Genomic DNA, 26,342 nt, shown 5'->3' on the forward strand with positions numbered 1-26,342 from the left:
TGTGCTGTACAGACAAATACACGGGAAGTTTGTTTGCTGAAAGGAAGAGGAAATCAACATTTTGGCCAACATTCAAGACCCCCACCCCTCGCCCTCCCATTGATACGCGTGCTGCGTGCTAGACTTGGAAGGCTAACGCACTCATCTGTCGCTCAGCTCTTAAAGTGTTTGCCCAGATGTGACAACGAACGGTAGCAAACTGAAAGTCTAATGCGATCCTAATTTAAGCGAGAAAATCATCTTTGGATTCGCTGAGCCATCAATTAATGCTTGTAATGTATCTCGCGTTTATTTTTAGACGGAAGCTCTAGTGCAGTCGTGCTTTGCCTTGCTCAGCACGACGTTAACAAATGCTGTTTGTCAATTGCACGCGCGGCGCTGTGTTTACTTATCGGGACAGTTCAGACACATATTGATTAGGACACTTACACACATTCGTACGCCAAGTCATGGAGAATTACACATGCAGCGTGTACATCTCTGCCGTCACTTCCATGAGCGCGCCTGCCAGCGTGGGAAGTCATTTGTCCGGCTGAGATTGTCTGCGGGATGACCGTATGCAAAGTGGAAAGAGACGACAAAAAACGCCGCCTTCAGGCACGTAGCTCGATTTGTATTCCTTGCCTGGAGGCGATGACTCTATTAGACACATTTAAATCTCTGTGTGCCATCTTTATGCTTGTCATTAAATTCATTCTGTGCAAATGTTTGCAAGGAGCACCTCGGTGCGATTCCTATCGAAGTCATTAGAGACCGTAAACTGATGATAACGTACCACAAAGTGGAGGGGCTGGTGTTATTTTGTGATTTATAAGCAGCTGCGGTTATGTGCAGCATCGTCACGGCATGTTACCTGACTTAGAATGTGAGCCTCAAACACGTCGCCTGACAGCTTCCCCACTCGACCTCTCAGCCGCCTCGTCCTCTTTCTCTCCGTCGTTGCGCGGACGCTGCAAGTGGACCTGACGTGGACGCACGCTCGCACGTTCCTCCGGCGATGCTCGTGCACGCTGCGTGCCTCCCCCGGGGGCAGGACAGAAAGCATTTGAGATGAGAAAAAAAATCACAAGCATCGCCCTTCATCAATCCGCTGTGAACACATTCGTGCAGTCGCTAAAAAAGTTGATGCAGCTCGTCGGCCCGTTATGAATTTTCACTCTTGTGGCAATTCCTGAGAAAATAAATGCGCCCATATTTTGTTTGCGCGCTCTTTAACTTGAAGATGTTCACCGTGGCGTAAGTGCTGAGGCTCACATTTATTTCCATTACGTGGTGAGCAGCTTTTCCAGAGGCGATGCGCATCACCGCTGAATAATTTGTTACACCGTCTGATTACGTTGCAGGAGAAAGGGAGGGGAACTGCAAGAGCTCTGTTTAATTAGTCGTAACTCGCGGAGTTGTGAGTCGAGTGCCTGGGTCGTGGAGAATGCTGGGCTCGCTCTGGGACGAGGTTAAGCAGACTTCTGGTGCGGAACGCTCCTCAATTTTACACTCGGCATTGCCGTTAACGTGTCAAATGTGAGGTGTCATTTTTGGTTAGCTGTTTACCGTGACGTTGCGGGTCTCATGAGAAACTGGATTAATTAAATTAGGGGCCTCTTGATGAAAGTAAATTAAAAGGATAGATTGGGCAAAGGACAGCGCTCTCACGTGGGGTCGCTGGCCGCTGCGTGTAAATCAGGGATGCGCCAACTCAGGGCTGACCTTCCCAGCGTGGACGGGTTATTTATCGATGGCCTGAACGTTACCTCCAAGCAACACGTTATTGACAACAGAGCCACCTAAATTGGCCTAACTGGCAATCATATGGAAGATCAATGCAATAGGACATAACACATATTCAATTAAATGCATTTGAATTCATGTAGAAACACATCAGCAATGTAGGTATGTGCTAAATCCGTTTGACTCTGTTTTTATGATCAAGGTTTTTGCGATTGGAAATTTCCCCACTCGTATTGAACATTTATCACTGTTAAAATGTCAGTGCGGAGTGAAGTGTTATGATGACTGCTCTAGCAATGTAACCTTCCGTGCAGACTGCCGCTGAGAGTGAGGCAGCGTGCCGCTAGCATGTGTAATTTACATCTCATATTTAAAAACTAAAATAAGGACTTGCCCTTTTATTAAATTCTGTTTCTCTCCAAATATGTGGAACTACATTTAAATTATTTAGATATCTAAATGTTATAACTCCAATTTTAATCTTCGAAGAATTAATAAATTATGTGGTTAGTTATTAAACAAACCTTTAAGACATCATTAAATACATCTATATATTTTTGCAAACACCTACATTTTAAAAACACTTGTGACTGTTGAATTTACATTAATGATGGGGGGGCGGGGGGGAGGTTGGTGGGTGCGGGGCGATGGGGAACGATGATAATGCTGGAAATAATAATGGTTGTAAAGGGGTCACGCTTCCTGTCGCTGCTGCTGCTGCTGTGTCTGCCTCGCACGCTGCCTTCCAGGCGTGCGTCTCGACCGGGTGCGAGGAGGGCGACAGAAGTACAAGCGACGGATCGACGCCGAGAACAGCCCCTACCTCAACCCCCAGCTGGCGCAGACAGTCAAGAAGCCCTGCAACGGGAGCCTCGGTGGGGCCCGCTCCACCTCAGTCGGGCGCGGCGCACTCGTGCCCGGCCGATGCCACCGCACGACACGCACTCGCATTTCCTTTCATCTTTGTGCCAAACCTGCTGTTCGGCGGTGTTTTATGCACTCGCCTGGGTTCTGACGTCCCGTGTCAGAGGGACACGGAGGTGTCTAGGCTTTGGAAAGGCAGCAGCCCAAAGAGCGATAAGGGAAGGATTTTGTTCGAAATGTGTGTTCCAATGCGGTGAGCAGTGGCGTGTGTGCCGGAGACAGTTTTGTCATGCCTGCTGTTATGAGACGCTGCAGAGCTGGTAGAATTGAGCCGTTTGTCAATGGGTAAGACTGTAATTAAATGCTTCCCCACTCGGCCGGGGCGAGATCTCCCCTGGGTGATGCGACTGAGGATTAGTGTATCACTTGTCTCCACGCTGCGCTGGAAATCCACCAGTGCAGCAGCAGCAGCAGCAGAAAAAAAATATCACCTGGCAGCCTCGGTGCTGCGTCTAGACTTCGAGGCTCCACGGCTAAACGGTGATGGCGCAGAGCGTCTCGCCACTCTCTCCGCCCTCTCTTCTCCTCTCTCTCTCGCGGCTTTCGCAGCTTTCCGACTCAAGCCGTGCGCTCTGCACGGGGAAAACAACCCCAGAGCTGCCCGTGATTAACTCCCCCCGTTTGGCTGCAGCCCTTTCAATTTTCACTCTTTATCTGAAGCACTGCAGATAATGCACCGGAGGGCTTTTTAATTGGCCGTGGTATCACGGGCACCCGCGTAATCTATGGCCGGTTTCCATTTACTGGGTGTCAGAGGTTCATTCAGGCAAGAAATTTTATTGTCGTAAAGTCCCAGTCCTGTTGTTCTTCTGGCTGCCTGGAACATTTACAGCTCCCGAAGCCATTAATGTTAATAGTTGTATTGATTCCACTTATGCCAACATTAACCAGCATCTTCTACTGTCCCTTATTCTCCTTGACATGGAGGAAATGAAATGAATACAGGGTTTGGCGTTGCGTCGACAAGAAAAATATGTTTCGCACGCATTGATTAAGCAATTTGAACAGTGAATGTGCAGTTCAAGTCAATTAATGTGTAGAATTATTGGTTCTTAAATAATAAATTGTCAGTGTTAATGAGCATTTAAGATCGTGAATGTAAATCAATAGCGTGGATTGCCTCAAACATGTAAATGAAAATAATGACATTTACTATATTATTATATTTATATTCAATTATAAACCCGTTTTTCTCTTTAATTACTTATTATTGTTAAGTATTAGGCATGAGGACTCAATGTTGTGATTGCACGTTAGATGCAAATTAAAAACGTAATCTTGAAACACGTACTGACACACAATTATGGATTACATATTTTTGTTTTGCATCAAATTTTTCGACGATTGCAGGTAAAATGTTTGACTTATTCTTAAACGTGCCATCGGGAAAGAGTCTTCCCGTGCAGGGGGGGAGTGCGTGGCTTCAATTTGGTTCCCAAGTTCAGGACACGTGTGGTCCTGGTCCCTTGGCATCGCACTGAGCGCGCCACCTTTCCATTGCTCCCTCCAGTGAACAAGATCATCTCGCACCTGCTGGTGGCTGAACCCGAGAAGATCTACGCTATGCCCGACCCCACCGTGCCCGAGGGAGACATCAAGGCCCTCACCACGCTGTGCGACCTGGCCGACCGCGAGCTTGTGGTCATCATCGGCTGGGCCAAGCACATTCCAGGTGAGGCGGTCCGGCACACGCAAAGACAAACGTCCCTCTCGTGTAGCCTATAATGGACTTGGGGCAAGTGCTGTTAGCGAGCACCCATGAAGGCTGACAGGGCCACACGAGGGGATGGGTGGCCAACATCACGCCCGGCCGCCTTTGTCTCCCCAGTGGCGATGCTTAAACATTACACCTAGGTACTCATTTGAGGCTGAGTTGACCTAGGGGAGGCCCAGTACCAGTTCAGATCATCGTCACAGATGTCGGTTGTGAGCAGGAATTGAACACGGATAACCACTGCACCACCACTTGTCACCTATATACACTGACACATTCAAGTTCAAGTTCATTTATTAGGTATAGCCCTGTGAGCCTTACGGCTCTTGAATCGGGTGCATCCGCAACAAACAAAAAAACAAAAACATGAACAAAAAACATCTTAAAGTGAATATGTGACTAAGTGCAAACAGAAAATCCAAGAAAAGACAGCAAAATATTGCAGAAAAGGCACCGTAGACCAACGCTGTGTGCAAAAATCCCAGTGGGATGCAAGTCAAACAACAACCACAAGACAACTTAGATTAAGGCCATCAGTCTAACTCTGTACTACAACAAACAATAATGGCTAAACCAATACACGTTTCGAAATCACCAAAATAAAGCTGTGAAAGCAATGAAAAAGCAATCATAGGAACTGTGACGGAATTTTCACAATAAATGGCATAAACAACATGTACTACCAAAACCCTGCAGCCATAGCTGGCTGCATGAGTCACTCCACAACAGCAAGGAGCATCAATCAGAGTATTATAATTTTTCAATGCACCTTTAAGATCATGCAACAACAACAACAACTGAAAGCTGCAGTTTATCACTAATTGGCAGGGATGTCATCACAACCTTGTGCCAGACTAGCGAGACTTTGAGGCTCAGTGAAGTGGTGACACCTCGCTGACAGGAGGTTATAGGACAGGCTCAGATGTTATGGGTTAACTGGCTGAAGTGAATGGCTGATGCACATTCACAAAGATCCCCCATGTGGTCTCTAACCAATCAAGTGCACCTATTAAGGCTGGCATGGCGAAGGAGAGAATGGGTGGACAACACCATGCCCAGCCACCTTTGTCTCTATCGTGCTGATGTTTACCCACAGTGACAGGTATTTATATAAGGCTGAATTGGCTATGGCCTGGAACTGAATTCAAGTAGTGGGTTCAAAACTCATTGCAAGACCACTGCACCATCAATTCGCTTTGCATACACCCACACGTACAAGCACACAAAGATCCCCCAGATAGCTGTAAATGGGCTATTGGGGCAAGTGCTGTTAATGAGTACTTATTAAGGCTGGCAAGATACAAAAGCAGAGGCACACGCGCATATAATGCACACACACACAGGCCCCATGAGAGTTTGTATATCTTAGGCAAGTTTGATAGACATTCACACACACAAAAAATAATAATAACAAACAGAATCACTGTTCGCCACTACGTGAAAATGATGTCACGCTGATGCTTGTATCAAGTTAAATGCTCGCACACGCACGTATACATGCAAACATACATGCAGACACACAATCTAGCCCCATTATGGTTTCCATTTGTGCACGTGCTCTCTCACACGTGCATAGGTGAATCACATAAGCTCACACAAGCCCACGCGCGCATTGAGCCTTTAAATAGCGCTGTCAAATTAAACATTGCAAACGTACGTCACAAAAAACACTACGGTAGCTAAATTAGAATTGAAGTCAAGATTTGAAAATATATATATATATTGATACCTCTTAGCACATGTGGCATTTTCATGAAGTTGAATTTGTTTGGAATTTTAAAGTCTCGTGTTTATGCGGCTTGTGCAAAGTGTTCGTCGTGCAGTCGGTATCGCAGAGTGCATGCGGTGGCTGGCCATGCGCGGGTTTGTCTATAATTTTCTTAATGTGACCTGGCTCTCCCCACCTCTTGTGAACCCCGGGAGTTCAGTCATGAGGATTTTTCTTGCATCGGCAAGGCACTGCGGCTCTTCGTGATGACTTTACAGCCCATTCATTGGTCCCCTCGGATGCCGCTTTAATGGATAAATAAGTATGAATGCCCCATCTAACCGCAATTAACATTTAACTGTGCCGGTGTGGAAAAGAGAGCGAGGGAGCATTGAAATAAAATCAATAGGGGTCTCTTGATATATATGAAATGCAATAAGAAAATTGATTTGCTTAATGTTATGTAGTGTTGTGGGTATCTTCCGTGGTTTTCCATCACGAAAGGTCAGGTGTTGTAAATGGACAAAAAAAAAAAGAATTCTGCGAGTACTCTGTATAAAATTGAGTTACCATACTAATATCTTCTTTGCATTAGGAAGGTGCTCTGTGGCCAGTCGGGCGTTTTAACTGATTATGGCACAATGAAATTAAGTGGCTTCGATAACATAAATCTATTTGAGAGATGGGTTTTTAGAGAGAGATTAAGGGGAGCAGCGAAGCAGGCAGACATGTGCTTTGCTCCTATCTCTGCGGAGCCTGATTGTTGGCCTCCAAGCCGTGCAGCGGCTCTCTCGCTCAGCCTGGACGAGCTGCCTCTCCCCTAATAGAGGAGACGCATCGTTCTTTAACATTAGTCATATTAAAGGCAGAGCATGGGAACATTAACCGTAGTATATTTAATGTGGCCCTAATTCGTCATTTCCTGCGGGCTGGGGCTTCCAAGCGCTGTTGCGCTGCTCGAGCAGACCGCGGCCATGAGAACCGCGTGGCATCGGGGCACTCTTAATGGCCGGCAAAACTCGCGCAGCAATTAAAGTTACGACGATAGAGGAAATGACATGGGGTGGTCAACGCGTTGCTCCTGCCGGAGGCCGCCATTGAATCAGTGGAGCTGCTTCTGTGTTGGTGTTTTTTTACTGAACTATCCGGTACTGTTCACCAATGAACTGCTCAATCGAAACAAACCGAGTCCAGCCTAGGAGCGAGTTTTAATTGGGCCTCAAAGACCCGTCAGTATTGATATGGCATGGCGGTTGTGTTGGGTGCAAACTGCCTCATGCGTTGCAGTAATTGCATTACCGACTCCGTTGCCATTAATAACCACATTTCCAGCTATCACGTTGCCAATAGCTGCATTGACGGCCATGACGTGGGTGATGTGGTGGATGGCCCCATGGACTGGGAGCCAGCGGAGGGTCCGGTAATCATGTGATGCTGCTATTTAGTGAGGATCCTGGCAGCCACTTCCCGGAGCACATGAAGTGTTGGTATGAGGGCTTGACAAAGAAATAAAGGATGGGCCTGCACTCGTGAAGGCAGGAAGCTGAGCATGTGTGAGCTAGGGCTTCTGCAGCAGCAGGGTTGAGCTGATCTTATCCGCTTTTCTGGTTTCTGCAATGCTGGTACCCTACACTGCTAATGATGGCATTGCTGACCTCGCAGCTGATAGCCGGAATAAGAATCCCAGTCAACTTGTCCCAGCCCGTGTCTCATTCGCCTGTGCCGATTCCATATTAACTGTGCCCGTCGGTGTTATTGGTGTAAGATTCCATCGTACGTGCACAGACGTGGGGGAGCGGGGGGGGGGGGGCACTTGTGCGTTGCTACGTCGCGATATCGAGGCACATCTGGAAGTCCGCCAGTAAAATATAAAACGTGAATTTGTGCTCAGGATTGACGTTTGTTTAGTGATGGAGTGGACGACAGTCCTTCCAAGCGATGATTAATCAATACTTCCTGGCTGTCAGTGCGGGGCCACTCCTCTGGCCTCCACAGAGGGACCTGCATGGGGCCAGGGACCACTGGGCCACAGGGGTCACACAGCCCCTGAGAGCCCTCCCAGAGGCATCCATGAGTTCCTCCTGTGCACTGTCAAGGGGCTTCGTGGCACGTGGCGGTGCGGAGGGAGAAGAGGAGGTGGGATCGGCTGGGTGGCTGTGAGGCACACGCGGCGTTCGGGGGCTAGAAGTGGGACGAGGGGGGGCTGGTGTGCGAGTGAGGCTGCATACCGATGGGAGAATTTCCGCTGGAGGGTGATGTTGCCAATAATGCAGACCCTCGTGGCTTTCCCTTTGGCTTAGCGCGCGCGTTGATTGTGGCTTTCTAAAGATTTGCTGAGTGTCACTGATATAAAAGGTAGAGATTAGTGCCACGAGCTGAACAAATGTTCACAATATTTCATCTGTCTAGTCCACATTTGTGAAAGGTTTTTCCTACTTTTATATTATTGTTTTCTATTCCAGCACATTTCTTGTTAGATAACTGTTAAACTGCATTCATATTTCACCTTTCCACGGTGTGTTCCACAATTCTGACATATCCAGAATTATTTGTCATTTTTGTATTTCAATTTTCATTTTAAATTTATCGCTATTTTGATTGTGTTAATCAGTTTCCTTCTCTTTGTTTCTCGTGCGTTTCACATCCGAGTTTCTCGTTTCCCCTGCAGGCCATACATTTCCCTCCATCCTTCGTTTTGTTATTTTTCATTTCCAGACTTTGTCTAATTGGTTTTCTTTTCTAATTGATGGCCATTAGATGTGTTTGTTCTCTCCGCCCCGTCCTCCAAGTCATCAATAAACGTGAAGTGGAAAGGCCCTCTCAGCCGCCTGATTATGTTCCAATCACTTCCCCTGTCAGCACTCAGCATGACTTAGGGTAATGCCCAGCCAGGCTCTCTACAGGAACAGGAAATATGTTTGCTCTTCCCCCTGTTTAATAACCCTGAAAAGGTAATGAGCCCGTGAACGAGGCTGATACATATTTGCTTCTCTCAACTGTGCCGGGGGTTGCATCAGATGCTGCCGCTGCCGCTGCTCTTCACTGTTTGCTGAGAGAACAAAATCCCCCCCCCCTCTCAACTCGCACGAGCGCTCATTTTCTCAGCTATCGGACCTAAAATTAGACGAAGCAGCTTAAGATGCTGAGGAGGTCCTTACGTGGCTCTATAAGGGATTAGTTTTACACGGCGTGGCACAAGTCATTAGAATAAAAGCAGGCTCCGTATAGCGCTGTCGGCCCGCGGAGTGAGCCCTCCGTGACAAGAGCGATTGCCGCTCGCAAAACACGGCGTTATTGCGCATTTTCCTCGTGGTTAGTTCGATCGCATTTGCAAATCAAATCAATTCATCAGTTTCTATCATCGTCATTAATAACACTCGCGGTTTGCAATCTTCTTGTAATAAGATGCAAATGTGTGTTGAAAGCGAGTTACCTATAAATCACCATCCTGTCGGTGGCAATCATTAAATATCAGAATGCACAGTCAATTTTTAGTATTTTCAATTTACCGTATGCCTTCTGGAATATAAAGATAGATGGATGTAATTACACAAACCAAACACTATTTCAATTCACCTTGGACAGCAAATTTAGTGTAAGGAATAACATTCCTGTCATCACGGCCCATTATTTCATGTGGTTCAGGCAAAGTTCACAAGCAGGCACAGAGAGAGAGGGGCAGCATTGTCTGTAGGCCTCGTTGGGCACACGTAGCGGGGCAAGGCTGCGGGCACCGCAGCATGTCCGGCCACCGCACACGCTCATTCCTAAGGTCGCACTCATTACACACAAAGTGCTTGCCACAAATGAACCACGATACCTCGCTGATCTCGTCAAGGAGCATAAACCATCACGTGAAATGCGGTCATCCTCACTGCAACGGCTTTTGGCTAACCATGGAACAAAGACGGTCACTGCATCGCGCGCTTTCAGATGCGCTTCTGCGGCCGTCTGGAACGCTCTTCCTTCCGATATTAGGACGCCACTGGAGCTTTCCACTTTTAAATCTCAATTTAAAACGAATTTCTTCAGAACTGCTTTTGTTTGTTTAGTTTATTAGCAGGGTTGGCTACGTACGGTGGGAAAGAAACTCAACATCTCTGATGCCACTTTATTTATCTTCTCTGTTTCCTGCATTATAGCTCATCAAACTCAAGTAACAATCGTGTTTGGCTAACGTATTCTCATTTAATAGCATGCATGCGTTATATATGTTTACTGTGCATCACATGTATATTGTATCGTTATAAATGTTTTTATCTCTCTTGATGGATGCGCCCCTCAGACCGTGTCGCATGCCCCGTGCCATCTATGTCCCATGTACCGTGTTGCACCAGCGTGCACCAGCGTGAGTGCACGTGCGAAATGTCCTCTGCGGTAACATCGCTTTGCTTAAGAGGGATTTCACTAGGTTGCTATCACAGAGGCATGGGATGTAGGAGGGATATACGTGGGTGCCATGAAGGGGGATTGTGAAGTAGGATAGCGATGTACGTGGTAGAATTGGCACCAAAACTAAAGTAAACATTTTTTTATTTTACCAGGTAAGGCCCACTGAGTTATGTAGCTATAATCAGAAACGACCTGGCCACAAATAATAGCTCAACGAAGTGGCTTATCACGTGGAAATTTATAGCAGCCAAATACTGAAAACGTATGTTTCTAAACGTGAAGGGAAAAACCCCGAAATCCACGCAACCACTGGGACAATATTCAAACTCCAAATCTACAGGGGTCAGGGTCGGGATTGAACCAACGACTTCCTGTATACAAACATTGGGGCGGGGGGGTGGGGAGCGCGGTTGGGCAAAGGAGGTTGCCGGTGTAGCTGTGAGGGCGGTACCAACGCTGGCGCTGGGTCCGTGCCAGCAGAGTGGGGGCACGAGGCCGTGGCACCGTCGTGACGTTTTAAGCGGCACCCTGGGCCTGACCGGCTCCTTGCGCGCATCTGTTTTGTCTGACGAGCGGGGTGCCCGTGCGAGTGTTTATTTTATTTATCTCCTCTTGTATCTCTGAAGTAATTATTTTGATGATCTATACTTTGATTGCCTGCCATATGGTAGCAATGATCTAATCAGTGGCAACTTTTAACCATTAACGTTTTGTTTGTAAACATCTGTCAGGCACCAGGTATGTTAAACGTGACAAATCCTCCTGTCCAGTCTGTGCGGCCAGTCTAATGGAAACTTTTAACGAATCCCGATGATATGTTATACAGGGATGAATGCCTGTGTGAAGCGCCGTGTTGTGCTGTAGAAACAAACTCAAATGACGAACTCTGTAGATCGGAATGCTTATTTGCGTTTGCTTTGGCGCTACAACTAGGAGTGGGAGTTTGCCTGCAAACCATTAAAGTTAACGCTAATTTGCAGCACAAATTGCGTTCAAAAAGAATAACATGCGGCCATAGTAATTTATGCTTTATGTCTCTTGAAATTATACGGACTTAGATTAATTGCGGCGAAGGGTTTAATTTTTTTTAGCTTACTTTCACTTTTGGCTGCAGCGAGGTCCATCTGCTGCGGTGGCCTCGGCAAGCACTGAGCCCCGTGCCTCGACGCGGGGTTTAGATTAGCCTCCTGCACGCGCGCAGCGTGCTCGCATCCGCCGAGCGCCTGCGGTCCACCAAATCTCACGGTGGCGTCGCATCCACCATCTCCGTATGGAAAAGATTGCTTTCGCATAATATGTTTTCTTGTTCGCTTTCTCCCAGACACATGTTGGTGCGCTCTCCGCATTATTATTATTATTATCGCTGCCCTAAACTCCGTAGCATAAACCGAGCCTCTGGCGGCTGGTGGAGAGGGCGTTGGGCTGGCGTTGCTGGGCCGCGAGGTTCTAAATAATTCACTCCGTGATGCAGCTGGATTTCCTCTCTCACATGTCTGGACTCCTCTTCCATTTAAGGAGGCTTTTTGGACTCGGAAATTTAATCCAATTCATTCCACCAGGGGATTTCTTCTTAAATTCCATCAGTAGATGTTTACGGGTACCGTGGGACAAGAGGAGCTAATGTATTCCGCTTTGTTCCCCCGCCTCAAATTCACCCAACCCCAATTCCCTTTCCTCTTAAAAATGACAGTAAATCGAGTTGTGGCTTTAAATTAGAGGAACACCTTACAACAGCCGCATTATCCAGCCATGTACTTTGCAGAGTGACTTGAATTTTTTTTTTTTACAAAACACAAATTTCGTCGGTGTGGCCAGGCCAGCGCAATTTGCGAGTTAGCGACGGTGGCTGCAGCAGTCCCGGGGGGTGTTTGTGTGCAGTTGAAAGCATCCCTGCTGAGTGATGCTCAGGGAGAGTGGAGCAGGGCAGGGCACATCCCGGGAGACGCGCGACCCCCTTCCCCATCTGCGGCCCCTCTGCTCCTTAATGAAACTGTATTGTGCGGCAACGATAATGAAGTGGACAGGACCTCTCCTGCAGCCCCCGCTCTCCGCGGCGGGCGTCCGGCACTGCTCGCCCATCGCGTGCTGCCCTCCCGCCCTCCCCCCCCCCCTCGGCTCGCCCCCGCTGATCGCCCACAGTGCCCAGCCCAGCCTCAATCAGCCATGTTTATCCAGCCAGATGAGCCTGCCTTATGGTACCACCGGGCGTGCACTGATGGCGCAGTTTGTCTTTATCCGCCGCTTCATCTGGCCACGGCCATTATGGGCCCCGGGTGCTGATTACTTCTGGGCACAATTCATCCATCTGAAGCCAGCACGCTGTCCGCTGAGGTCCCGTGCCCACACACCGCCTAATATTTACTGTGAAATATGAGCCGTCGCCATCTGTAATGGCTGTAAAATTTCATAATTACATGTCCTTTATTGCATTGCGTAATGATCCTGAAGCGGCGCAAAAGAATAATTAATTAGGAGATTATGAGCCGTAGATTCGGAGAATTAAGGGAATTATTGGGGGGGGGGAGGGAGGAGCCTACACACTCTGAGCCCCTCCGCGGCTCTGCTTTACTGCGTGTGCAGCCCAAAATCACGAAGGCGGCTCGGAATGTCCCAGCGCGCGTCGCCGCGCAACAGAGGACCATTATTATCCAAGCGCTTTCCGTGTTCGACAAACATATTTAGCAAAAACACGGCACGCTAAGTGGGTAATATTTGTTGAAGAAATATCGTCGAGTAGTTTTGAGGATTTCTTATTGTGTGTGTGTTTATAAATGCGTTGGGCTTTATTGCAGATGTTTGCATGGTTCAGTTTAAACAGGCATGGGTCTCCCCTCACAAGTCCTGGAATGAAAAAGTGTGAATAATTGTATTATTCTGACCTGAAGCAGATTAGGCACTTGGCTACTGATTTCTGTAGCATTTGCCTGCTCATGTTGCCACAATTGGCTATTGAGTCAATTAGTGAGATGCATTTATTGTGTCTAACAAGGAAATCAATATTAAAATTGGTTGATTTACTGGTGCTGTAATTATGATTCCATGTTGATGGAGAGCGCAGGATAGTGTGATTATCGCCCTTATTTTGGTACAACAAGACATTTATTGTCTCTGTGGGACCGTGTTCTATTTTGTCTTCAAAACACGAGTTAATTGCCTCCTGTGGACGTGCTGTGTGGCACCGTTTGCAACACGCAGCCCTTCCTCGTGGACGACACTTGGAGAGGAAAATGGCTCACGTGGGTCCCTGCAGGCTGCCGCTAAGGCTGCCAGTGGCATGCGCCGTCCCGCCGATGATGGCCAATGGCGGGATAGCGCATGCCACTGGCGGGGCCGAGTGGCGGACCAGGTGCCCCATGGGCACCGTGCCACTCTGCTGCCCTCGTCCTGTTCCCCTGCTCTGAGCGAAGGTCCAAGTGCCCCACTGCGCCTTGCGCCACTCCCCGCTGCCCTCTGCGCAGCCCAGGATTCTTGCGGCAGCGCTCGGGATTGGCTGATTAAAATGTAAATGTTGATATTTGGGCACATAAAAGTCGCTTCCCCGTGTGCCACTTACCGCCCTCCCTGAACGCTCACAAGCTGCGATTCGCGGTGCTTCAAAATTAGTGCCAGCGTAGCGATCGCCGCCAAAACCCAAACTCTGTTTCTCCCAGCAATTCTGGCCTCTAATTAGGCAAACAGGCGAACGATCCAAGCATCCTGAACAGCTGCTCCAGTATATTTAGAATTAATCTCGGCTCAGAATAGTCTAATTTATGCAATGGTCTGGAATTACGGCATGCTTAATTAGGCTCATTGAAGCCATGTGACTGAGGCTGCCCCGAGAGAAGAGCTGAGGGCTCCGAATGTGGATTACATTGTTCCGAGAGCAGACCTGAGCCACGCTAATCAGCCCCCACACCTGTCTGGATTAAAGGTCAGCTGTGGTTAGCACAAGAGACTGGGATTTAAACTGGAAGGCTTATCCACTAGGATTTGTAGTATTCATGTAGCGGCTAACACAGCGATCAAACTTGTCTTTTTTTGGGGACTCAGCCTTACACAAGACTCTCGTGTAATTGTCCCGACATCCATCTGAGTCTCAAGTATTACACGTGAATCCTTTATTCTTGACCAATTGAATGGGTAAAATGTGAAGCAGGGTTTTAATGGTATTAGTGAGATTTAGGATAAAACTGAATAAAAGATTCACATAATAATGTAGTTCATGCGACGCTGTAAAGATATTTTTTTTGCATCCACTGTTTGCGTTTCCGCAATTGATAATAATGAAATGTAACACTTCTTGTGGCTGAGAATTATCTGGCGTTAAATGTTGCCAATCTTGGCTGGAAGTCCTATGATGTTGACAAATTTGGCAAGTTGTATCATCCATCTGCTAGGTATTAGGGGATTATGATCAGTAGTTTCCGTGATGCAGGAAATGAAGCGGCACAGCCCAGGCAACTTGCCATGGAGTAAAGCCTACCTTTGCTGCAGGACCCACCACCACCGCTGATATGGGGGCATCAGCAGAGTCGTTCTAAAGCCAACCAATGCTTTGTGCAGTTTGTGTGGAATAAGCACTGTTTCCTTTATACGCTGCTAATTTAAATTGCTTACCGTTCAGCCTCAAGCTATTTACATTCCATTCACTGAAACAAAATGATCTTTTCAATCAGATGTTTATTGTGAGGTTTTTTTCTTCTTCTTCCAAAACCACAATCAGGAGGCCCCAAGACCTCCACAGATAGCATCTTTTCAAGTGACCAGAAATAGAGGGACCCATTATCACGGTAACCTCCAGCGGCACCAGGCATCCTTCTTTCTCGCGCTCCCATTCAGCGCTCGGCCCGTCACTCACGGCTGCCGCCGTGCCCCCCCCCCCCAAATGTGGCGCGTGGGGGGGGGGGGGCGCTCCGGCACCGCCACGGCGATGTTGGCCACCGGCAGCCTTTTGCCGTTCTGCACACGTAAACATTGACGGGGGCGTCCTCTCCATCATCCAAAGTAAATTCACTCTGAAGGCCTATTCTTCCCCCCCGTATTGATCTCTTCATGTGAATGTAGATTTGTATCTGTTAATTAATGCAGTGGGAAGCAGCCCTTGTGTTAATCAGCGAGATAAGAAAAATTGGACACTGGGATGGGGCTGACAACAGTAAAAGTGTCAGGCTGATAACATCACCAATATCCCGTAGATAAAAAGTTCTGCCAGCGCTCAATAGACCAATCATCCCGGTTTTAATTATTGGCCCGAAGATTCTGACCAACTGAAAGCGTATAAATCCAATCGTTTGCCGCTGGCAGTTTTGAGTGTGCTGAGCATTCCTCTCGGATGCCGGGGGGCCTCGGGGGCCGGGACTCGCTGCACGGCGCACGCAAGCCCTGCCCGCCGCATGCCCCACGAGGCCCCGATGCAGTGACAGGTTTAAACGCGCACCGGCCACTGTTATCCTACACCCGTTGAGTACGCGCACGGCATTGCCGCTGAGCCGTGCCCGTTGACACCGGTGCCAGTAGTTTAATGCTCGAAACGATCCTCGCAAAACGCGATTGCTGTCGGGAAAATAAATGTCAAGAAAGTGCCCGCTTCGGTGAGGTTCGCAAGGCTAGTGGTATCTGCCGGTGATGAAACAGTATCATTCTCATTGCTTGTTAATAGAAAATTTGTATGGATTTGTTTCATTAAAAACTATTTCGAAAAAAAAAAGTTTCAAATGGCAAAGGTGTCATATTAACTGTGAAATCTCGGTGTGATTCGCAGACTCGTCTCATTAAAATGTTGCAGTGCTCTAATTTAATAAGTCAAACAAAAGATGTATTAATATAAAGTTTTAAATTAGAAAGACAGATAGTCAGATAGCAATTTGCTGCAACTCCACAAATGAAAAAAGGGAACTTAACTTATTATCCTCATCCCTTTTGCACATTTATGTTATAATTTTTAATGGTACTGACGAGACCGAGAGTGGGTTATTTAATTTGCACTGAGCAAGACAAAACTCCGTCGTACGGGAAGGCAGTTATCACTCCGTAAATACATCGGCAGGGGCACCATGGTACACACCGTTATTGAGCACTCAACCAAAAAACGTGGATCTCAAAGCGTTGTATGGGTGTACGTGTGTGCGCGTGTGTGCATGTATGTGTGTGTGTGTACGTGTGTACGTGCCTGTGCGTGTGCCCGCCATGCGTGCCAGGCTTCTCCACGCTGTCGCTGGGCGACCAGATGTCGCTGCTGCAGAGCGCGTGGATGGAGATCCTGCTGCTGGGCGTCGTGTTCCGCTCGCTGCCCTACGAAGACGAGCTCGTGTGGGCCGAGGACTACGTGATGGACGAGGAGCTGTCCAAGGTGGCCGGTCTGCTCGACCTCAACTCCGCCATCCTGCAGCTCGTGCGCAAGTACAAGGCCCTGAAGCTCGACAAGGAGGAGTTTGTGGCGCTGAAGGCCATCGCCCTGGCTAACTCTGGTACGGCCGGCACGGAGCCCACCTCAGCACGGTGCTGCGTCAAACGCATCGCCTCGTGTAAAAAAATATAAAAATATGCAACATTACACTCATTTATAAAAGTCTTTGGTTGTGGTACAAGATTCTGTAAATGTTTGAATTTACGCAATGAATCCATATTTCTGGCGATGACGCCCCACCGTGGAGATGGAGCGACGAGATAATTTAGTGTGCAAGAGTGAGATGATGGATTGTGACATTGCAAGGCGATGGTGTGGGGAGGTTTTCATTCAGCAGTGGATAGACCGCGACTGATGATGATACAATCCGTAGTAGCGCACAGGACCACAAGTATTTGGAGGAGGAGAAGAAGAAGAACACTGCTTTCATAATCCTTCACGATACCATACTGCTCTGTTGCACGAATGAGCTAACGCAAACAGAAACAAAGCTCACATTTTCCCCTAAAATTATTTGTCAGTTTTTAATGGGCGTATAACTGCAGCATTTAATGAAAGAATGTAGGTCGTCGTGTAATTCGTGAACAACTTTGAGAAGTGTTTCCTTTTTGCGCAGTAGAATATAATGTGCAAGCCGCGCTCCCACAATGTGAACGCGCGCACTCAATCGGTTTTTAAGAGCCATGCTCCAGCGCAGCAATTTATCCAAAGCAAATGTTTTATTCTTTTTTGATAAATATTTGTATTGAGCAGTGCCAGATGCTGACATGGACGTCAGTCCATTGATGAAAAAGTCAAGGTCGTGCGCAAAGTGTGCCGCAGCCTGCCTTCAGCGCCGCCCGCGCTCGCCCCGTGCCTCTGAAAACGCTCGCTACACACGCGCACAGGCCAGCGTCTTGGTCTGAGGCCAGCTGGCTTTTCTCGTTAATTACAACGGGGGAAAATGTCAATAAAATGTGTTAAATGAAATGTAATGAGTGGCCGTATGGGAGGGCAGTCATTTGTTCGCATTGTTCGCTCTTCAAGGTATTGACAGTTTGTTTTGGGAGCAGCGCGTTGATCAATGGTGGCTGCGAATCGGTCAAACTGAAAAATGAAAAAGCAGATTGGCTTTGCTCAGTTTCAGCGGAGGCATTAGAGGCTGCGGTAAGCCACAGACGAGGCTTTTGTCTAATCGTGCCCCCGAGAACTAAAACGTGACTCCTTTCGAAATTATTTTTAATTGATTTTGTAATTAACGGGTTCAGCCCTTCCATCGACGTAGGGCCTGTTGACTGATGGGAAGGAAATTGTTTCACCAAAGTAACACCGTGCTCATTTGTCTTCTCAAGTAGCTCTGATGTTGCAAGTTATGTGTTCGAGAATCTCAACTGATCTGCCTTTTTATCAGCCCTTTAAAAACAATAACATTTAAGCCTGGCTAAGCTAGACGACTAAACGTCTTGAGATTACACTTGTGATGTGCCTAAAGTACAGGGCACGTGCGCTTTCCCTTATTGAGCGATTTGTCTTTTAAAATCCCGGTCCAACACAATCGAGCACACGAGCTGTCGTGTACAAGGTACTCTGTACCTACCTCGATGTACACACCACAACAAAAACAATTGACGATGATAATTGTAATTCATATTGACTTTAATTATAACCGCATCTCAAGACACGTTACAAAAATTGAGAACTACATTAGGGTTGAAGAGGGCGGTTGTGACTCATATAGTGTGCGTGTGTTCTGTGTGCGGGTGAAAACACTGTACGCTGCATACTCTTGTGTGTGTATGTATATGTGTGCGTGTGTGTGAATCCGTGTTAGCAGCAAGGAGAGGGTAATGCATCTACGAGTTGTCACTATTGTACGGTGGATGGTTCAGACAATAGGCATGTCCTTTCCAACTTCATTCGTCGCAAGTAGATGCTGCCCGCAATGATGCAGTCGCATGTAAAATTAGTTGGGTGCAGCAAATTTTTATTTCCATTGTGCAATTATCTTGCAGCGTAATTGTGCCTGTCTGCCGCATACTCATGCAACATTAGCCACAGCCTGCTCGTGTTCCTGCGAGCTGCATACTAACGCCCGGAATCGCGATGCACGCCAACATTCATACTGGGCACGCACGTGCACCGACGGCATTGGCAAGTGGTGGCGCGCGCTGTTTGGCGTGCCACGCACCGTCCTCGTGTGAGCCCTGTTGTGACGTGAGCCACCTCGGTTGTTGTTGCGTCTCGTTTAAAATTGGTCACTTGGTATAATGGTACAGCAATTAGCATGGGAGGTGTAGGGAGAGGGGGGGTACTAAGACTGTCAGAACTTAACAAACTCTATTCCAAAGTTTTCATCGCACAAGCTCGGTTGAGAGACAACCAGATGAGTCGGGATGAACAGTTGATGTGAAAATAAGTAGATTGCTCAAAGCAGGTGAGTGCGCATGGCGGCAACTGGTCGCCTTTATAAGAGAGACTTGTGAAAAAAAGGTGTGTAAGTAAAGCAGCTTATTCTTGTGTATGGCAAACGTAGGTGCAAATTGTACGTCCAGGTTTAAGTATAGTAACGAGTTGGTTTGGATATGAAATTGAATGGCTCACCTGCATTAGCTCCTGCCATCTACTGAGGCACTGGAGACAACCACGATCATGGTGGCACCTCTGACATTTTTACAATACATGTTTTATCATCATTAATTTTCAACTATATACACAGCACGGTATAAACAATTACACAGTAACAGAAAACAAGTAACACATCGATCATATGTGACGTATCTTCTGGTCACCAAAATACTTTTGAATATGGTATCAGACAGGGCTTAATTTCGCATTGAATATTTTATGGGTCACTGGAAAACTATAGCAGGCTCATGACTAGCAGCCACAGCACATAGAAGTATACTGGATGTGATGTGCCAAAATATTTTCCAGTTCACTGACCCAGACAGAACCGGCTAAAATTTCAGTATTTTTTTTATGTTATTTAGCAGGTAAATACCACTGAGCTATGAGATTTTTTTCAGAGGCAACCTGGCCACACATGATAGCGCATGTAAGTGCCTTATGATCATGTGGGAATTTATAGTAGCAGACAAATAATATAAACGCGTGTTGAAAATGTGGAGGGTAAAACCAGAGGACCCAGAGAATAATCCACGCGACCACGGGAAGATCACGCACACTTTGAATACACGTGTGTCAGGGTCGGAGTCGAACCCACGATCCCCTGCATACTACGCGAGGTAGATAACATCTCCCCACCACCACTGCACCCAAATACTGGTACCAGGTCGTGATCTGCAAGGCATTATCCGAAAGTGTTCGACGCGGTGCTGCACATTTAGTGTGAACATAGGCTGCGTTGCTAACCGGTGTGTGTCGTGCTCGTGCCGTGGCTGTCCCACAGACTCGATGCACATCGAGGACGGAGAGGCGGTGCAAAAGCTTCAGGACGTTCTGCACGAGGCGCTGCAGGACTTTGAGGGCAGCATGCACGGCGAGGACGCCCGGCGCGTCGGCAAACTGCTCATGACGCTGCCGCTGCTCCGGCAGACGGCGACGCGCGCCGTGCAGCACTTCTACTCTGTCAAACTGGAGGGCAAGGTGCCCATGCACAAACTTTTCCTCGAGATGCTGGAGGCCAAGGTCTGACCGGACCTTGAGCGGCGCTTAGAAAAAAAAGTAAAAAAAAAGGAGGAGCGCCCTTTCGGGGTCGGCCGTTGTACGGACGGACGGACAACAATTGGGGGGAGGGGGAGGGGGGGTAACGCGCGGCCGTTCGCTCCCTTTCAACTACGGAAATTCCTTGCACTTGACGATGTTGATGGACGCTCTTGTAAAGGACGGAGGCTCCGCTGGGACCCTTTGCGCGGGAGGCCCGTCGTTACGCCCGCCAGCGCGGCGGCGCCTCGCCCGCGTGCGTGTTGTCGAGGATGTCCTGCTCGTGGGGGCGGCTGCGCGGAGGAGTGGAGCTTCCACGTTTGTAAATGAAGCACAGAAGAGAGCAACACTGCCCAACCCGCCTGTGGTTTCTTGACCTCCTGCCGGGGTGGCAGGCGCTGGTACGCGTGGACAGCGGCAAACTCGGAGACTGCGGATCCAATAGGAGCTACCCTCACTCACCGACTGAGGCGTAGCAGTGTTATTTAAATCAAGGATACCTATTTAATAAAAAAAAGATGAATAATTCTTATATCTAAATACATCATAAGTTCCGATAGGTAGTCATCAAGTCTTCCACATTGTTGTTGTTATGTTCCCGTGTGCAGACGTTATGCAATTTGTAATATCGGTGCTGCTTTTTTTGTGTTCACTTAAAATGTGTACTGCTTTGCTTATTTAACACAAGTGATTAATTTATGTAAATTCTGTAAACTTTGAGTTTCAATCTCAGGATTAATTCCTTCATATTCCAACCGTGTCATTTTAATTACATGTAGGACTACTTGTAGATAATATTGTAAAATAAATGCACAAATCAGGTCTAATTATTAATAATGGCAGTGTTAGTGCATCTGTTAGCGGTTTTGAGTGCAGAGTGAGGCGTCACGGCAGCTATGATCTTGAGCTAGCTGTTACAGCCTCGGCCAGCACCATAACACACAGCCTTGCACTGAAACAGCAACTGCACACCAGCAGACAACAGCACCATAACACACAGCTTTGCGCTCGCCAACAGCCAGTGTCCAGCAGCACACTGCACCACGACACACCGAAAACATAGCAACTGAGCACGTGCGGACAAGACTTTGAAAGATCCTCCGCGTACGCAGATGTCCATGTCCTGACTGACGATGGCACTGCTACCAATGACGATGCAAGCAATAATTGGAGAATTGAAGCAAAGTCGTAACATTCAGAACGAGAACGCACAACACGGGTAATTTTAGTCTTTAAATTTAGTGGTACATTTTGGATCGGGTTTATGCCACGTGTTTGGCCAATGGGTGATGTCCCCCCGTGCAATTACGATGGTCAAAACGGCCGCGTGGCACGCCAAATGGAAAATGATTGGTGCCTTTTTTTGGAAGGGATCGGCTCGGCTGTGTGCTGTGGTGTTGGCTCGAAAACAAGAACAACAACAAAAACTCCTGCAAATGTGTGACCCCCATCGTCTGTCTCCCGTTTTGAGTGTAGCTTTGACTGTGGTGTACTGTGCAAGTCACTTAGAAACAGGGTAGGCTAGTGTTTCCGTCATGAATGTGAAGTTTATATGATATAGCTGCTGTAAAATTATTATGTCGAGTACAGGTAGATTTATTTAAAACCTCTTGTGTCAATCTTCCATGTCAAATAATATAACTATTGTACGGATTTAAATAAAGGGACATTTGTGTAATGTAATATAACAGATAAAATACTCGTGTACATTTTATAAACAAAAGATGTTTTGATTTTTCTTTTTCGCATTTATTCGATGTTGAAAGTGCTTAATTACCAAAAAAAATTCCGCTGTATATTGCAACTGAAGTACAATACAATGCAGCCGTGGGACGTGAATCAGTGTTGTGTGGTGTCTAGGAAGCCATTAGCTCGTTATACCTGCAAGGTGGTGCCGTTAACCTGATTGCCAACTGTAAACGTGCATTGTTATTCAACCCGTGCTGTTCGTGGCTAAACGCAGTGCATTTCTTCTACTGTATATTCTAGAAGTCACTTTGTTATCGATGAAAAAAAAAGGTAATCGCTGTATTTGATATAAAATGCGCAACTGATTTAAAATTGGCGTTGTAATCCCGTTCACTTTAGACGCGTGTACTCGCCACGTGTAGTCAGTCGACACCGGTGCTGGTCTCCCTTTCTTGGGTCCGTGGTCTTGCAGGACGTGAAAGCTTTTGGTATTGAAATCCAACTTTAAAGCGTGATCGTGACGGTTGTAATTTTTGAACACGATGCGCCGGCTATTTAAGGAGACAATGACAAAGTCTATTGAAGTAAAAGAACAACTGCACATTGATGCCCCGTTCGTATGTTACAGGACAGTGGGAAGCTGCGGAGATCAGCCTTTTAATTTACTTGTTGTTTGACGGCTGTAATTCCAATCAACCGGGATCTTGTGAACTTAGTACAAATGTAAGCTGCACATATACGAATTGACGTGCAATATGACCACTTATTTGCTGAAACAAAGAGGCAAACTGTTCAGCAAACCTCGGCAGTATTGGTTCTTAAGCAAGTGCACGTGTTCCCAGCTAACAGTCATGCAATATTGAAGTTGACATGTTCCTAAGCAGCTTAGCTTGTGCCTGCTTTCAGCCATTTGAGGATCATGTTCTGTCTTGCTGTGGCAGATTGCTGGTCCGATAATGCAAATATAGCAGTGACGCAGAGCTGCTGCTGCTGCTGACAGCGCAGAGGGTGGATTGAGTGGAGGGATCCGGTCCGCCTGGTTCAGGGCAGCTCACGCCGGGCTCCGTGCGGCACGTGATGCTGGGGAGAGGGGGGGGACAGGCGAGCGCCGTGCGGTGTCAGCCCGTCAGCGTAATTCTAACCTGCGCCGAGCCGAGAAGCAGCCACGCTCGCCCATTGACTCGGGCCTGATAACATCGCACAGGACATTTGACCCAAAGAGCAACTCGTGTGCAATGCCGATCGACTCGACGCAAGCGGGCGAACGGAGTCAGAGCCGCGGCGTGGCCCTCCCTGCACGTGTGCCCGGGTCCACGCCTCGTGACTGCGGCGGAGGGCGAAGTCGGCCGCCACACGGGTTCGCGTGCGCACGGCCGCGCGCCCTCGCAACCCCCGTTGGTGTGCGCGCGCACGCACGCGCAGCTCCATTAACTTTCTACTTGTCTGCTCGCATGAATAAAAACAATGATACATTTGTACCATCATCAAATTACAACTGCTTTTTGTCGAATTAACTGCATGTTTGTTGCTTTGTTTTCCGAGGGCCGTGACAAAAGCATAAGCGATGTCACGTTAGTCGGTTACATCCAGATTAGTTTATTACATGCAAAACAGTAATGCTCGAAATAGCATTTCCTTGCTCCGATTTTCTTCCCATCCCTTGCGAATTACATTCGCGGCAGATTAGGGTGCTGTCACTAAGAAATCACCGTTTACCTCCATGATTCCAACAAACTACAAACTGATAACCTATTGGATGAATTTCAAAAAGCTATCAACTGATATTTTCACGTAGAGGAACAGGAAGAGTTAACAATTATAAATGTAATCACAGAATTCTCTGTGGGGTGCAAAGAGATTGCTTCCAATGTTTGGTCCACTGGTCTATAACGATGTTACACGTGTGCAGGATACCAGCGACAACGGCTAATGGGACTATTCCTGCTCAGCGCGTGGCTATCAGGGCCCTCTCCATCACAGCCACCCGCGGCTGCGATTAATTACGCTGCAGAACACGGCGCGGGGTCCTCCAGAAGATAGTGTTCTGTGCCATCGCAGCAGTAGCAAGCCCCAGTGTAGGCGAGCATTTTGTGACACGAAAACAAACGGTTTTACCGAAATTGCTTACGCCATTTGTAACTCAGTTTGGGTCTTTATTTCCATAAATTCTATTGAAGAATGACTTTAAGCTTTAACATTTTAAAAGAATGTCTCCACCTGATGACGACCGCTTGTGTTGCGATCGAAACGTCGTAGTGTTTTGTAAAACAAAGTGAGCCTATCTACGTGACTTTACCGAAAGACCCAAAAAAATATGAATTCCTGCAATCATGAAAGCATTAAGTCGAGATAAAAATATATATATAACAAAAACTGGAAATATCAAGTATTTACGAGAAATTACGTCTTCAAAAGCTGATAAAAAATATTTTCTAATTACACATCTGTACCCACACACGTGCGATACATGCCACAGTGGGTGCAGGGAAAGCACGGCCACCTGTACCTGGAACGCTGCAGACTAGCGGCTGCACAGTCGGATTGTGCGTGGCTGATCGTTCCTTCGGCTTAGAGCGAGCAACGTTCCTTCACTCCACAGTACGCAGCTGACATAAAACCCTGAACTGAAAAGTGCTAACTCCGAATAAGGACATTTAGAGAAGCTTATATGAAGTCAGTAGCCGAAAATCCTTTCAAACAAAATGTGAAAGAAAGAAATTGCTTGCTGTCCAACAGACTCCAATGCTTCTACGCGTTAATGACACGTTTACTGGTGTTCGTAGTGGAGTGCAAATTAATGCTTTGCGTGCAGCACAGAACGAGGCTCTGTGCTGTCTGTGAAACCCTCTTGCCACAGCCCACGGTAACTTCGCATGCCTAGACTCGCGCAGAGGTAGTCCCAAGTCTCATGTCCTAGGACTCCAGTGGTTCACACCTTTCAGGGACGTACCTTGCAAACTTATCTCCATGACAATTGGAGGACAGGGTCCAGGCCACGTTAAGTAATCAGCGCAAGGCTGAAGTGTAGTCATACCACCGAGAGACGTGGCTGGCGGTTATGGTGATATGGGATTGAATCACGTATTACGAAGTCAGGGATTGTGATGGGAAGGACTATGCAGCAGGAGCATGGTCGGTGATGCCATGCACGGAATCCATGCAGCAATCGAGCTCATCAGGCTGGGATTGTAAAATGTAATACTATCTCACTTGTATTAAAGTCGAAACCTCCATTGCGTTAACACCTTGTCTCAAGTTAAGACAGAGCCTCCAATTTCCATCACAACCTAAAACCCGGGCTCCTAATTCTCAACCCATAACGTGGCTCGATGTCCCTGAAGCTTCTGAAATTCTATTCAAATATTTACAGCAATTAATACTCGGAGACAGACACCAACCGCACTCTATCGGTAAAGTGCCACAGTGTATTGATAGGCTCTTAAATAATTTGACCACCGGATGGGGCCACTTCTCTAAAAGGTGAATCATTGTCAAGCGGCGTCCTTCAGCGAGCACATTCCCAGGATTTTCCCATTGGGAATTCTTCCGTCATGAAATGAGAAGTGATTTCATGCCCGTTGGCCACACGGCCGTTTTATCCCAGTGTTTTGTGGTGCCGGAATCCCCCCATGGCAACATTGGATGCAACACAGAACTATCACAGCCATCAGACATATAAATTGCTTTTATCAGGCACATCGCTTCAGACACATCGCATCATCAGACGCATCACAGCGATCAGACGCATCACAGGCATCAGGCACATCAGACACACCACCGCCATCACACACATCAATTTTCATCGGACACATCACAGTAATAGGGCACATCACAACAATCATATGCATCACATTCATCAGACACATCACAGCAATCAGGGATGAACCCTGAAAATCGGAATCACAGATCCCTGCCGAAGACAGCAGGCGCCATCGGATACTCAAAGTTCGTCGGAGTGCACTGCCAGTTATGCAAACATCTCGCCATCATCGTCGTCGTCGCTGCTGTTGCTGGGGTTTTTTTTTAAATTTAATGTTGATACGAAGAGCGCGGGTCCCTCGTCTCGAAGTCGCGCTCCGCAGCTCGCCGCTCGGCAGACAGTCGGGTGCCACCTACTGTCGGCGGCTCGCAGGTCCGGGCCAAGGCGAGCTCAGCCCAAG

The 26,342-nt window shown here is 47.5% G+C and overlaps 1 protein-coding gene across 4 annotated transcripts in view; it reads left to right on the top strand.

Annotated features, from left to right (window-relative positions):
* The window catches only part of ESRRG (estrogen related receptor gamma), a 122,803-nt gene extending 98,639 nt beyond the window's left edge, over positions 1-24,164 (top strand). For all 4 annotated transcript variants that reach the window (XM_061558894.1, XM_061558896.1, XM_061558895.1 and 1 more), the window contains 4 exons: positions 2,475-2,600; positions 4,160-4,321; positions 16,643-16,912; positions 20,240-24,164. In XM_061558894.1, coding sequence (XP_061414878.1) covers positions 2,475-2,600; positions 4,160-4,321; positions 16,643-16,912; positions 20,240-20,484 — 803 coding nt within the window. In that variant the 3' untranslated portion in view covers positions 20,485-24,164. The remainder of the gene's footprint in view (positions 1-2,474; positions 2,601-4,159; positions 4,322-16,642; positions 16,913-20,239) is intronic.
* The last annotated feature ends 2,178 nt before the right edge of the window (positions 24,165-26,342 follow it).

Source organism: Lethenteron reissneri, chromosome 25 (genome assembly GCF_015708825.2).
Source record: "Lethenteron reissneri isolate LAM-NWPU_2019-01 chromosome 25, ASM1570882v1, whole genome shotgun sequence".
NCBI lineage: Eukaryota > Metazoa > Chordata > Hyperoartia > Petromyzontiformes > Petromyzontidae > Lethenteron > Lethenteron reissneri.